The following is a 14,503-nucleotide window of genomic DNA, read 5'->3' on the forward strand; positions in this document are numbered from 1 at the left end:
CCTGGACTGGGATCCTCGAGCTTGCTGCTGCAGCCAGGCTGTGGCCCCAGCAGAAACCAGCCTCTGGGGAAAGGAAGCATGGAGCAGCAAGAAGCTGGAGTCTTTAGCCTGGCAGCTGGGACACCTTGTGAGCAGGGGGCTGAGCTGCCAAGGGTATATCTGTGTTTTATAGTAGAGAGTATTCAGAAGTAATTCAGAAAAAGTGACCAGAACTCCTGAACTTGTCCTTCCCAGCCAAGTTCTCCAGGCGTTTGCAAGATATAAGTCACTTCAGCTTGGCAGATACTTTTGCCTGGAGTTGTCTAGCTGCAGCACTTTGGAGGTTTTGGTTTGTGTGCTATTTTGTGTATGTGTTTTTCAAGCCCTCTCATTCATTTTGCAGTGCTTAAAATACTGTTCCACTCCAAAACCACTAGGATAAGATAATGAGTATCAACCAAAATAGGCTAAACTAAACTCTTCCTTTTATTTTATTTATTTATTTATTTATTCCACCATGGACTCTTTTCTTTATCTTATCTTTCTCTATTCTGCCATCCACACACATGAATAATAATGCGTGGAAATGCAAACTGTGCTTTAAGGCTACACAGATGGAGATGGCTTTTGAAAACTTGTCCTATACTTAACACACTGCCTTTTTCAGAACCATCTGGCACTGAACACTGCAATCTCTCTGCCCTGCTTGCCAATAGGAGTGCTAAAGAGAATGAAAAGGAATCTGGAAAGCATCAGTTTTCATTCTTTATTATATTATCAGCATGTACTTACAATAGATTTAATATATACACAGCAGCCTGTACATAGGGTATAGTTTTCAAGACAGTGTATAGCATTAGGGATATTTGCCACAGTTGTTGCTGGAGTCTTAGTTGAACCATCCATAAAATTGTGCAAAAACCATGTCCTTAAGCATACTTCTTTAGAGTCTGAGGGGAATGGAGAATTAAGCATTTCAATGGAGTTGAAAAGTCAAATGTAAAATGTTTTGTTTGACTTCAGTTATTGTCCCCTTATGAATTACTGCAGACAGTTCATTGTAACTTATTTTACGGATTTCTTCTGAACCAGATGAAATCCAAACCCAACTGAGCTAATATGCAGCCACTTCCCTGGGAGGGTGGTCATTATTAGAGAAAGACAAGAGTTCATGGTTTGGTTGAGATTTTTTCCTTGGGGTAGCTATCTGTGTTATAAACAGTCCTTTCATATTCAATGTTGAGTCCAATAAGTCCTTTACTGATTAAAAAAAAAAAAAAAAAAAAAAAAAAATGGCTGACAATTATAACCTGACATTACTTACTGTTGAAAGGAAAACTGTGTACTTTCTCCATAGCAGAGTGTACAAGTAGAAAATAAAAGACTCGCATCTTGCCCTGAATTAACAATGGAATATAGTTGGGGATTGATTGTTGGTGAATCTGAATTTTGGCCACTGACAGGCAGAAACTGTTAAGACATTGATTTATATTCCAATGATTATGATCCAGATTTGCAAATGTGGTTAGGTGCCTAAAGACAAGGAGAAAGGCAGGCAATGGGATTTGCCAGAGCGCTTGCAGAACCTAAATAAATATCTTGTGTCACCAACCAGTGGATGGACACCTTTTGTGTTTGAGATGTTTTTTCAAACAGAAGCCAAAGCGAGTAACAGTAAGTGTGAGCACAATGTTAAGGAGGTTTCATCACTAGAAAATTACACAAGCTGCAATTCACCAAAGATTTTAATATTTAAAATCTCTTGGAATTTCCCACTGTATGGAAACAGCAATCACTACAATCAAAAGTGTCAGTAGAAATTCAAACACACCAGACAACTTCCGTTGTTTGTCTCAGGTACATGATGACTTATTTCTAAAGGATTTCTTTTAGGTGATAGGAAAATTCTGCCACCAGACACGTATTTTCAGAAGGCAACCAAACATTCTTCAGAGTAAGAACTGCTTCTTACCAAGTGGCATTTCAGACCTGTGTGCCAAGAAAAATGTTCATGTAATGCTATTATGTGTTAGATCCTAGAGGCCTTAACCAGATTGAGATACCTTTGAAAGACATTTGTTACAAACCCATTGTAACAAAGCAATCTCAGACCCTTCACTAAAGACTTGTGGATAATTTCATCAAAATAATTAAGAGTGCAGATGTATAACTGTCAGAGTATCGTTGCCTAAATAAACAGGCGAGCCAAGGAAGTGCTTTCCTCTCCATTTAATGCACATGCATACAGACATTAAGGATTTGACCCTGCAATTTTGGGAAAAACAACAACAACAAAAATTTCATGTGCTTCTTATTTCTCCATGCTTTAATTCTTTCATCCTTGCTCTAATAAAGTATGATATTCAGTAAAGGCTCTATTCTTAGGCTTGCATGTATATGTAGTAATTGAGGATTATCAAACTGATTTGTTGTTGCAGTCATGGATAAACACAGGCAGAATCCCCCCATATCACATTTGAATAGTAGCATGTTTATTTGCTTTTTCAATACAGCAAAAAGTCTCCCTACTTTTCTGAGTCATCGCAACACCACTGAATGAACAGTATTAGCAAATACACTTTCCAAAAGAGCTGAAGTGCAGATTTCCTTTTGGCAAGGCAGCTTGAGGACTTTGTTCTGATTATTTTATTCTTGTAGTTACACAGGCTGAACCTGCAGTTACAGAGATGAAAGTAAAAGGTTCAGCTTTCTGCCCTGCTGAAAAAGGCAGGCAAGAGGCTTGATGTTGCCTTTCTGCAGACTCAGGCAGAGTGCTCTTATTCTGCTGCAATGCTCAGATGTCAGCACTGAGGTTAGATGTCAGACTTACCTACCCTGTAAACTCAGCTAAGAAGGAGCTGTGTTTCCTGACCTACTCTTTCCCTTCTTTTTTAAGGACTTAGTACTTTTTCAATAAAAATAAATTTAATTTGTGGCTACATTTCAGCTCTATCGGTTTGATGGTATAAGTGGAGCAATACCAGCTTTGGATTTAGAGCAGTCGTGTGGCTGCGTCTCTCTGTGCAGCTTTCATGTGGTCGGGTGAGACATTCTTAGAATCCCCAAACATTTTTGAAGATCCTAAACTGGAGACATTCACAATTCTTCCCTCCCTTTCTACCATTAATCCTTCATGTTTTAACAAGCACTGAAGTTAATACAGCCTACACTCTTTCCTGTCACACTGGGCCCCCCTCCCTCTTTTCTTTCCCTTGAATAAAGCAATCTGTTCTTTCCAGTCCATACTCTTGTAAATCAAAGGGATAGATGTCAACACACACCATAACCAAGTATAAACTTCCTTTTTTTAATTAAACAGGATTTTGACATTTGGTTTGAAGAAGTGTTTCTTTGGTTTTATTTATTTTTTTTAAATATGTGAAGGATGTCAACTGCTTTTATTTTATTTTTATTAGAAGCCAAATTTTATGTGGTACCACAGATAATATCTAGCACAAGATCTTTCGGATGCTATTTCGTAGTTCAATAGGAAGAGAGTCAGGGGAAGTAATACAGAATATCTTGGAATTGAAGGCCCTTGGAATTTAGAATTAATCTCTTTGTTAAAGGTTTCTATACACAGAAATCATGTCTTAGGTAACTTTTCAAACTTAACTGGGAAACACAATTTTATTTGCGTTATTATCCTCTCCACTGTTTGCTTATTATCTCATAATTATACTTGGACATTTATGTGAAACCAAAATATCCAGAATTATAATAGCTGACACTAAAAATATGTAAGACTCCTGGAGGGAAGGTAGTCGTCATGTCAGTGTACAAATCCATGTATCTCAGTAGAGAGGGCAAAGCCAACTGAGAATTGTCTCTTTCAAGGTATCTCACACCTTCTTTCATGGTAATAGGATGCTAAAAAGAGGAACCCGTGTTCTGATCTGATACCGCTGCTTTTCCACTCTGATTCTCAGTCCTTGGTATGACAAGAAAAAATGACTTTATTTAGTATCTCAGTTCCTGCCTTGTTTCTAGATGATGATTTTAATCCACCTGTGAAGTTGAGGTGTATCATCTATATCTGTCCTAGGGTCATATATAAGTGTGTGTAGTGTCTCCTCATGTAGGCATGAGAAGACAGTCTCCTGATTGCCTGGTCAGAAGATGTGGCAACTCTTGGAGGGACTCTGCTTGGACTCTTCAAATGCTCTTGTTGATGAGCAGTTGTGGGAGCAAAGGATTGGGAGTAAAATATGTAAATATTGTAAATTATTGTCTTTATTTATTTCTCAGGAGAGGAGGCATAGGTGGTCAGAGCTTCAGTCCCTATTCTTCAGTTCCTTTATATAAAGTACTATGGGTTTGGCACTTTTGCATGGTTCTTGCTAACAACAGTACCACAGCTTTGTCCCTGTACTCTCTGTCCCTCAAAGCTAATTCCCTGAAGCTTGATCTGCTTCTTCATCACAGGCTTTGCAGCGCTCGGCTGCAGTTAATTTTATTGCCTACTGTTGTCTGTGTTAGACTGACCTGTAGTAGCGTGCCACAGACTGCAGCGCTCTTTCACATGTGTTTGCTCAGCTAGAAAATCTACCCAGGAGTTTCCTGAGTGCCTGCTGCAATGTAACCTGATGTTTTGGAGCCTAGAAATGCCTGTGAACTCCTCCGGTCTCTTCTTCCCACTGACAAAGTATTGTCTGGAGATCCATCTGGTGTCAAGTGTAGTCATATGGCACCAGTATGGCAGCGCTGCCTACGGGGGTGGTTTCCTGCAGAAGAGGTCTCGCTGAATGCAGTAGTTGTTGGCTATTTAAAGTCATTGTTTAGCACCCAGGTCCTTGTGAACTTGTTCAACTGGTGGCTGGGCAGAGTGCCATCCGAATCTATGGACACGAGCACAGACAGCTGAATCTCTGGGGCCTTGCACACATCAGATGTGGGTACTGAGGTCAGGCTTCTCAGTAAGGAAAATCTAAATGACTGTCTGTCCTGAGCATGTGTATCTGTGGTTGAAGGGATGTGCCATCATTAATCCAAATCTGGGCTGGATTAAGCTTCGAAAATAAAAAACAGCTCTGCCAGCCACTTGAAGAGGGCTTGGGGCCTGTTTCAATCGAGTGCATCGGCATGGTGGGAGGAGGCGAAGGTGGCTGAACAAAGCCACCACACCACCACTTCTCCCCATACAGGGTGAGACAACTGCCCACGAAGGCCACTGGGACACACTGCTTTGTTCCCGCCAGCTGCAAGCCTCTGGAAAGGATGGACAACATTTATTTTTCTGAGAACAGCTTTCTCTCTGCTGAGAGAAAGAGCAGGGCCATGCCATGATCCATTTCCTAAGCTACGTTTTCAAAGCTCAGTGTCACAGCTGGGAGCAGAAGCTTTAGCACTTGGGAGGTGGGATCACCTCTTTGCCCAGCAACAATCTCAGGTGTATCAGCAGGGCCTGGTTTTCCTTCTGCCCAAACATTACTCTGACCTGGAGCTAACTCAGACCTGCTTGTTGGGTTGTGTGAGAGCGGCTCACCCCTGCAGACAGGCAGCAGCACAAGCATGGTGGCACCCACCGGGAAGCCATCGCTAGATAAAGGAGTAGAAAAGCTGGGTGGAAAATCACAAAGCCAGAAGTGCCAGAAGAACTCTGGCAGGGATGTTGGGAAGGCTAAGGAGAGGCAGAGAAAGCTAAACCCAGTAGACTACATTTGCACAGAGGGAGAAAACACCAGAGTGTTAAGCTAAAGGGAATAATGACATGATTCACTGCACAAAGCAGTTCAGAAAAATGAAGGTGACCAAGTACTGGGGGTTTCTGGGCTCTGGAGGGTGCTGATGACAACTTGCAGATGGATATTCTGTGGTACCCACCAAAAGACCATGCTGTTTACCCCCTGTTCTACGTGCTGCTTTTATACTGTGGACACAAAACTCTCAGAGGAATTCCCTTCTGACATGGCCCTTCTTAAATGCCTTTATGCATTGTGGCCATATACTATGAAACCAGCTGCTTCTGTCCTTTGCAATATGTTACCTACACATATACAGCAGGTAAAATATAGCCCGTTGAAAACCTGGGAAGCTTTACTGTTACTGGAAAGTGCTGTGAGATTTCCCTAGAAAGGTGTGGAAGAACTGCAAAGAAGGATACGCTGTTATTTTATAACCCTACCATGTGTTGGTTCTTCCCCCTTTGAAGTCAATGGCAAAACTCTGTTTTAGGGGAACAAGACTGCCTGAATCTGCATCAAGACGCAGCCTGGAGGCAGAAGAGGCTTACAGGGAATGGTTTCTGCTGCTCTCCCTGAGCACAGAGCTGCTCAGACAGACTGGAGACCTGTCTGCTGCTCTCTCCCATTAAAGCTAAGAAATTAATGCTTTTAAAGTTCTTAAATGAATGGGCTGGATCTTACAGCCCTTACTCATCTGAGTACTGCCATTAACTTTAAGAAAATAATCACTTTATTAAGTGCTATGGAGTGGAGTCCTTAAATTGTTAAATTCTAATATCTGACAGAAGTTTTTCCTCGGTAGAAAAATAATATTGCCATAATTAAAAGGATGTGCACATTTCATCAGCTGAAGAATGCAAGTAACTTTGGAACAAGTAAAACTAGAAGCAGTACAGAGGGCTTAGGTCCGTGTCATGTCTGTAGGTTATTTTTGAACTTTATGAAAAACACACTCTAGCAGTTTATATCCTGACCATTCGACTGTATTCTGGGATTCTGAATTCAAAAACATTCTAACCATGAAAACACAGCATTTAAAAATACACTGTCCACTTGGCTACTTTGCCAGGCTTCAGAGTCTCCCAAAAGTTTGTTTCGGACAAACTGAGAACTTTGTTGTGGAATGACTGTTTGAATTGGGGTTTCTTAAAATATATGTGGAGCCTTGTAGCTGCTGTGGGGTGTACACAGCGGTGTAGCTGTACTATTTTAGAATCATCTGGCTATTTCACTTCATGTAAGAATATCTGTCAGCTTAGTTATAAGGAATGAGCGGGGTTGATTAAAACAACTCATGAAGCCATTAAACAAAGAGATAAAATGTAGAACATGTGCTGTAGGGTCGTTTTAATTATAATGTATGGGGGTTCTGTGGAAACCGGATGGCAGCTGCATTGTAGCTGAGTTTTAAGTCCCTCTTAGCAGTACCCAAGTACTGTTAATCAAAGGTGTGTTGTTTTCTTTTTCTTATCTGTAAAGCTAATAGGTCTTTTGGAAGTGGTGGTTGGGACCTACCATTTGTTGCTGCAGCTGACCGTAGTATATTATTGCATTTAAGTGCTTAGATATGAACTGAAACAGACAATTATATATATGAATCATCTAGTCACTAGATACTAGACTATATAACATCAGAGAAATGTATGAAAAGCTTTAGTAGACAAGAGAAGGGATCAAAGATGTCAAATTAACACCCTTGAAAATTCAGAGAAAATGGGAAAGAAAAAGGTAGTGGCAACTTATGTCATCATCTTGGTGATTTTATTATTCTTGACTTTACTGGGTCAAAAATACAGGTTGAATATATTGCTGTATGATGTAAGCATTTCTGCTAGGTTATTTTAGCAAAAGATCTGGCTTTAAACAGTGGATATCAGCCAGCCACATGAATTCAGTAAAAGCTATTTAAACAGCACATTTTGTTTTATTCTTATTAACCTAGTTATAAACATCAAGAGTTAGCATAATTAATTCCAACCCTATTGGAAAGGCTATTAAATCTCTGGTGTAAGAGCTGAAACCAGTCTCTAGGTGCTAGAAATCATGATGAGGCATAGGAAAGCAAGATGACCACACATCTGCCCACGTCAAAGTTTTATAACTCCGTCTACTCTTGCCAGAGACAGGATCTTCAGCTAGGTAGACACTGGGTCTAGTTCAGTCTGGCAGCTCCTGTGTTCTCAGTTCAACAAAGTTTACTTAAATGTCTGCAATGCTTTTCATGCAACTGAAATGCAGTAATACAGTTAACCCTTTGTCACTGAATTAAATGGAATAGGAATATCACCACTTCAGAATATCCAGTCATTGAGCTATAACAAAGATTTGTTACCAACACTGGTTGGAAACAGTCAGAAAATGAAATTTTAAGAATGTGACCACTAACAGTGAATTTAACTTTCTGACTGCAATTGCCACAGAAGTTAAAGTCTTGCTTTGTGGCTTGTAAGCATCACTGAAACTTCCCATGGAAAAATGACATTTGCTTCTGTTTGCAAACTGTCCTTATTAGTATGTGAATTCTCTGGAAATTATATGAATACTGTAACTTTTGCTTTCCAATTTACATAAAACAGAGACAAAACCAGGACCAATTATATAAAAATGGAAAATAATTCCTTAAAAAGAGAAGGGAAGACTGAAGGAGTTACTGATTGTTGCTGTTGGCTGTAGCGTGTTGGCACATGAAGGTTCTGGGGACTGTTCCCTAAAGGTCTTCAGAATTTGTATGTTATTTTAAAGAGACTTGAAGGAGGTAATTGGGACAGATACCAATCTCCATACTGGCTTGTGGAGCACCCTACCAGATGGCAACTGTTATACCAGTCTGGCTCCTCAGCATCCCCAGTTAAAGAAAATGTGCAAAGGCAACCCAGCTGTCATTAAAATGATGAAGAATTCACTTCTGCTCAACCAGTGTAAAGGAAAGTGTGAGTCCCTTAGAGAAGGGCTTTTCTGTAGCAGAGAAATCAGACATTGATCCAACAATGAGACTCTGCTTGTCAGCCAGTGCTCTCAAGGCAGCACACCTCGAGGTGCACTTTGGAGGGCCTCTCACAGACTCACCTCAAATTGTTTGAGAGTTAAAAGTTGGAAGAGCAATAGAGAAAGCAGTCTCCCTGCTGAGAAACTGTGGGCCAGGAGCCTCTGTTGGTTTGACATCTGGTCGCTTGAAGTTCTCACTTTTGGAAAGGAAATGAAGCACTTTCCTATCACTGTTAAGGAGAGAATATCTCAGGTATTTATAATCACGCTAAAACTTATCCTATGGTTCCTATTTTTCCTAGGACTGATGGAACTACACATCGGAGGCTCAAAATTAGTTCCCTGCATGTGTCCTATTAGCTTTAGCAGAATTATTGGTGTGCAAGGAATGCAAATAGGAGTCATGCGCTAATTTCTAAAGTACAAAAAGCTAAGTACAACGTGCTTCCTTAAGGATTACTGAATATGACTGGCCATCTAACCCCTCTCTTCTTTTCTACCTGTTTTACACCAGTCATCTGTGATGTCTGTCTGTTTTGCCCGCTTTCACCCAAACCTGGTTGTTGGTGGAACATACTCTGGCCAAATCGTGTTGTGGGATAATCGCAGTCACAGGCGGACTCCAGTTCAGAGAACTCCTTTATCTGCTGCTGCTCACACGGTAAGGCTAAAAATCACCTCATCCTTTCCTTAGAGGAATTAGTCAGCAGGGAAGGGGGGGGATATCTACTTGTGTCTATAATGCTGGTAGCCACACAGATACAAACAGAATTTTGGCCCTTGAAGGGAAAAAAATAAATTAGGAGATGTACAATCACCTACTGAGTTAAGCCATCACACTTCACATGGTCAGGTCAGGAGATTATCCTCCTTTCCAAGGAAGAGGGCAGGAGCAGTTACAACACTTGAGTGAGGCCCCTGTGTGCCACCACAGTGGCACTGTGAGTATTGCTCTCCATTGCCTGTGCAAGAGAGCCAGGTTACTACAGGAACTGTGTGTTTGTCAGTCCAGCACGACAGACAATTTGAATCATTTATTATTCTCTATTTGTACAAGAGTTTGTCTCTTGAAACAGGTTAGGCACCCACAGTGATCTAACTGAGTCTGGCAAGTTGTGCCTTTGAAGATTGTGAGGCAGTTTGCTTCTGTTTTCCAGTAGAGAAATACATAAATCTCCTATTCCAGACAGGACCATAGGGCAGAGCTTGCACAGCGAGGAGAAGTTTGTTTCAACAGAGTGACATGGAAGTGCATTTTGCCAACACACAAACATATCTGCAGATAGAGTGATGATGGCACAGGCAAGACTCTGGTGATGTTTGGGAGGTAAACAGGCAGAGAGTACAAAATGCTTGAGAAGGAAGAGTTTAAAAAAAAAAAAAAGATTGTATCTGTAGTAGAAAATGCTCTTACACTGCAAAATACCCATATTGTGCTGGAGAAAGAGAAAAGTCTAGATGGCCTACTAAAGTGTCCTCAACCTACTGTACTGCTGAGCTCCAGTCCATCCTGCCCTGAGGTGCTGAGCATCCTCGAGCTCTCTTCTTTGAGAGTTTGGACTCCGACAATTTGTATGAGCTGGAAGGTTTACTCTGTGGATGGTAAACGTATCTCATCTTGGAATCAGGCTTGGGACCATACCTGAGTGGGAAGTGGAAAAGAAAACATAAGCTGAAAAGAGGAAAAAAATATAATTATATAAGAATATGGTAAAATGTGCAAGATTTCCTGAAACATAAGAAACTGAACTACACAAAGCAGTCCGAAAGATAATAATCTTGTTCTAGCAGAAAGGAGGATCAGACAAAGTGATAGATCTTTTGCACCTCCAGCTTCTACAGTTGTGTGATTCTTATCTTTGGAATTTGCAGATCAAGGTTCAGCTTTTACTTGACTGTGACAACATAATCCCTGGAGTTAAAAGACAATGTCTAAAGGCCATGTCATATGAATTAAAGCAAAAGATTTGATGTGTATTATGATGGCATGCCTCTCATATTAAAAAATGACAGGTGTGCACAGACATGCTTAGTGGGCCAGGCGATACAAATATTTTTCCCTAAATTTCCACTATCATGAATGTTGATGTAATAAGCTAATGATCTGTGCCATGGGTTGCAACTTCAACATTGCTTTTCATTTCCCTAATGTTTTTGCTCATTTTATCACCAGTAATGGTGTTCAATCTCCATGAAAGGAAATAGTCTCTCCTGAAAGTGCAATTTAGAGATGTAGTAGACCAGAAAACTAATGGCAAGAAACTGACTATCACTGAAAATTGAACAACTGGGACTCAAAATCTAGTGGAAAAGAAAAGATTAATGGGAAGTAATTTGTTTACACTCAAAAATGTCTAAGACAAAATTGTACCTCCTGGAATTATGTATTAAAATGGGTTTATTATTGCAATAGGACAATATGTGATGTTTTGTTTTTGACAAATAAAAATAAATTACTTTCTGTTGTGGATGCACACTTTATGTGCAGTCGTGGATTAGTATAAATAAGTGTTTATACAGTATAACATGAGGAAGCATGATGTTTGTAAGGAGTGATCAGATTTTACAAGAAAAGAGTGCTTACTTTATGTTCATATATAGAAATCACTTACATAGACTGCAAATGAAGTCTTGGTTGCAAAAGGCTGGCTTGAATCCTAGCTACCAAGTAAAAGGATTAAATTAAGACAACTCTGCTGTGGCAATGTTACTTTGTGCACTGCTAGTTAAATGAGTTGAATAGTCAGGTTTTGATTTGTACTTATGCCAGATGTGAAAATTTTGATTTTTCTCTTTTCTTTCTCTCACTTCGTTCATTTGAAACAGATAGGTACGGTGCTATCTCTGACTTAAACCTTTCTCCAGTTTAGTCTCACTGACTGCTGCTTCGATTCACCAGGAAAGAGAATTCTACCCGCAGCTTACTCACTAATTTCCTTTCACACCCACCACACATCTGCACTTGGGACAACAGGAAATTTTAATTAGGACAAAACCCTGTTGCATGATGATTTCATTTCCAAAATAAATAAAAGCAAGCTGGCAGCGACCCTTTGAAAGGAAGGAGCCTGTTTAGACTTTCTGTTACATACAGTTGGTTGTCTTTTTCATCCATTCTCCTTAGGTCTTTTCATTTCTGCCGTGAGCTTTATTGTGCATGAAATTGATGGTTGGCAACCTTGATTAAAGCCAGACCTGGCACACAGAGGTGCTGCTGGAATGACATGGCTCGCTTTCTGCCTTTCCCCTAAATATTCGAGCTGCAACACTGGTTGCATTAGCTCCCTCCCACCCCTTCTGTCCCCACTGGCCTTCTGGAGGTCAAACATCCATTAAGAAACAGGACTGTGCTAATTTCACACATCAGTATGCACTAATCATATTAAGCACCGTGGTAATTAGCTCACCGCTAGTCCGTTGTAGGAGTGGAATAACATGAGATGCATGAGAGGAACAATTTGGGGTCCCGTGGATGATCTGATGTCCATTTGATGGTCTGGGGGAAACCAGCTCCATAACAATATTGAGATAGAGAAAAAACAGTATTTAGAGTGGAGCTTGTGATGATTTAGCACTCTCTGGTGTGTACAGGTGATGTCCAAGCAAAGGCACCATTTCAGGAGCAGTGGCCAACGAGTCCATCTTCAGCACACGCACACACTCACTGTGCATTCAGATGTGCCCTTTCTGCACTTAGAGGAAGGGACATTTACTGGGCCCGCTCTGACATCGAACCTGGCAGCTGGACAGTGCTCTGAAGATTTCTGCCTTTCATTACTAGCTGCGGAGGTGACCAGCATCAAGGAATTTTAAACAAGTGCTAGTTCTGTCATTCATTTCTGTAGGACCAAACGCTAGGTTTCAACCCTACGTGGGGTTCCCTTAGAAGCTATGTAGGGATCTATTGTAAGTTTGGTCCCAATTTGCTTTAAATAAGGAAAATATTAATGAAAAGCTTTTTTTTTTTTTTTTTTTTTTTTTTTTTTTTTTTTTTCTTGGAGACAGAAATCTTCTATTGACCTGCACAAGAGGCAGAGCATCACAGTTTTTCTTTGGTGTATATGTCTTAACCTTAATTCATCACTATCACTTGTTCTGGTCAAAGGAAATTAAATTTCATTGTTCAGTCTGATTGATTATTCACTGTGGAGATGGCTGAACTTGGACCATCCCTCATATGTCACCATCAGATATCAGATGACACTTTAGGCTCAAAACGTTACCAGGTTTCTTGGAAAATGAACAGACCAAGTTTCATTATTGCATGCTAAGCGGAATTCAGCCTCTGTGGACCAACAATGTGACGAACCAGGTGTAATACCCCAAATTTAGCCACTCTACATTTGTAATGACAGGTCTAAAAACAAGTTATATTGGCCAATACTGGAGAATGCTAATGGACTAGTTCACATTTTTCTGTGGAAGTACATTTGCAAATATTTAGCACGCAAGCCAAATTCTGGAAAAGTTCAAGTTTTACACAGCTGCTTTCTACAATAAAGTTTTCATTTTGATTCCATTTGGACAATTTGCCTTTTTCTGCCAGTTATTTTCAATGTCAGAAGCCATCAGCAGAATAATACACGTCCCTGTGGGTGAAATCTCATCCACATAATTCAGTATTTTCACAGCATTACTCAGCTGAGTTGTTTTATGGTGAAGAAAATGAAACTTTGAAAACGTTTCCACCTCCATAACATGCCTAAAAATTAAATTAAAAAAAAAAAAGTTAAATTTGTATCTCATGAAAGCTGAGTCCTATGTTTTCTAGGCATTATGTGACTACTTAATCATTCTTTACAATGACATAAGAAATAGTAAAAATGTGTTGTTGAAGATGTGAGAATGTCTCTCTGATTTCCAGTGTTAATGTGTTTCCAGCACCCTGTGTATTGTGTCAATGTAGTCGGAACACAGAACGCACACAATCTCATTACCGTCTCCACGGATGGCAAAATGTGCTCCTGGAGCCTGGACATGCTCTCAACTCCACAGGTGGGTTTGTTTTCACCTATACAGGAAAAAAAGCAGCTTCGGTAGAGCAGGATACCTGCTTAATGGAACATAGCTCCTAAAAGCCAAACCTCACATCCTATACAAACTAAAACCAATGGATGCACTTGAAAGAGTACAGCTTGCTTCCAGCAGTCTCTGCTAAGAGCCAAAACCCATTTCCTTTACCACAAATCATGTAATTATTGTAATACGTTAATACATAGGTCAGTTTCAAGTGAAAATGAAATAATCCGTTTTAAAGCACGGTAATTACAGAAGTCGCCTGTGGTATAAATTGTACTTACTCTACAGCATTGTTTAACAAATATGGACTAGATTGCACTGCTGCTGAACATACCCTAGGCATTCATTTCCAAGGCACAAAAGTCAGAAAGCTTAGTTTGTTGCCTGCTTTCAGTAGCCAAAGGAAAAAACAATGCAAATCAAAAGTTTCAGAGCTAACTCCCCCCTCTGGAATGTTTATTGCTATTGTCTACCTCCCCTCCCCCCTCCCCTTTGTATCAGAAATGAAAGGAAATCCAAGAAAATTGTCCAAACCACTGGTGATTATAATAATGGAAACTAAACAAAGAATCTGATGCTGAAAATGCTCTATGGAAATCATCTTTAAAGTGTTATCTTTTGGAGTAGTACATTTTCTGTTCCAACCCATCATTCATTTTTTACTTCCTTTTTCTTAGAAAAAAAAATATTTTATTGCTGTTTTTATTAAACATCGTAGGATCTGATCTTGTTTCAAAATGCTGAGTAGAAACTCCTTTTAATGATTCCATTAATCATGCATTAATGTGCAATTACTCTTGCGTTATTTGCTTTTCAGTGTTGACACAGAATGTGGG

The 14,503-nt window shown here is 40.0% G+C and overlaps 1 protein-coding gene across 5 annotated transcripts in view; it reads left to right on the top strand.

The window, feature by feature from the left end:
* DYNC1I1 (dynein cytoplasmic 1 intermediate chain 1) overlaps window positions 1-14,503 on the top strand; it is a 188,711-nt gene that overhangs the window by 127,337 nt on the left and 46,871 nt on the right. For all 5 annotated transcript variants that reach the window (XM_084281301.1, XM_084281305.1, XM_084281304.1 and 2 more), the window contains 2 exons: window positions 9,163-9,309; window positions 13,530-13,643. In XM_084281301.1, coding sequence (XP_084137427.1) covers window positions 9,163-9,309; window positions 13,530-13,643 — 261 coding nt within the window. The remainder of the gene's footprint in view (window positions 1-9,162; window positions 9,310-13,529; window positions 13,644-14,503) is intronic.

The sequence above is a fragment of the Netta rufina genome (assembly GCF_964035555.1).
Source record: "Netta rufina genome assembly, chromosome: 2".
In the NCBI taxonomy this organism is placed as follows: Eukaryota; Metazoa; Chordata; class Aves; order Anseriformes; family Anatidae; genus Netta; species Netta rufina.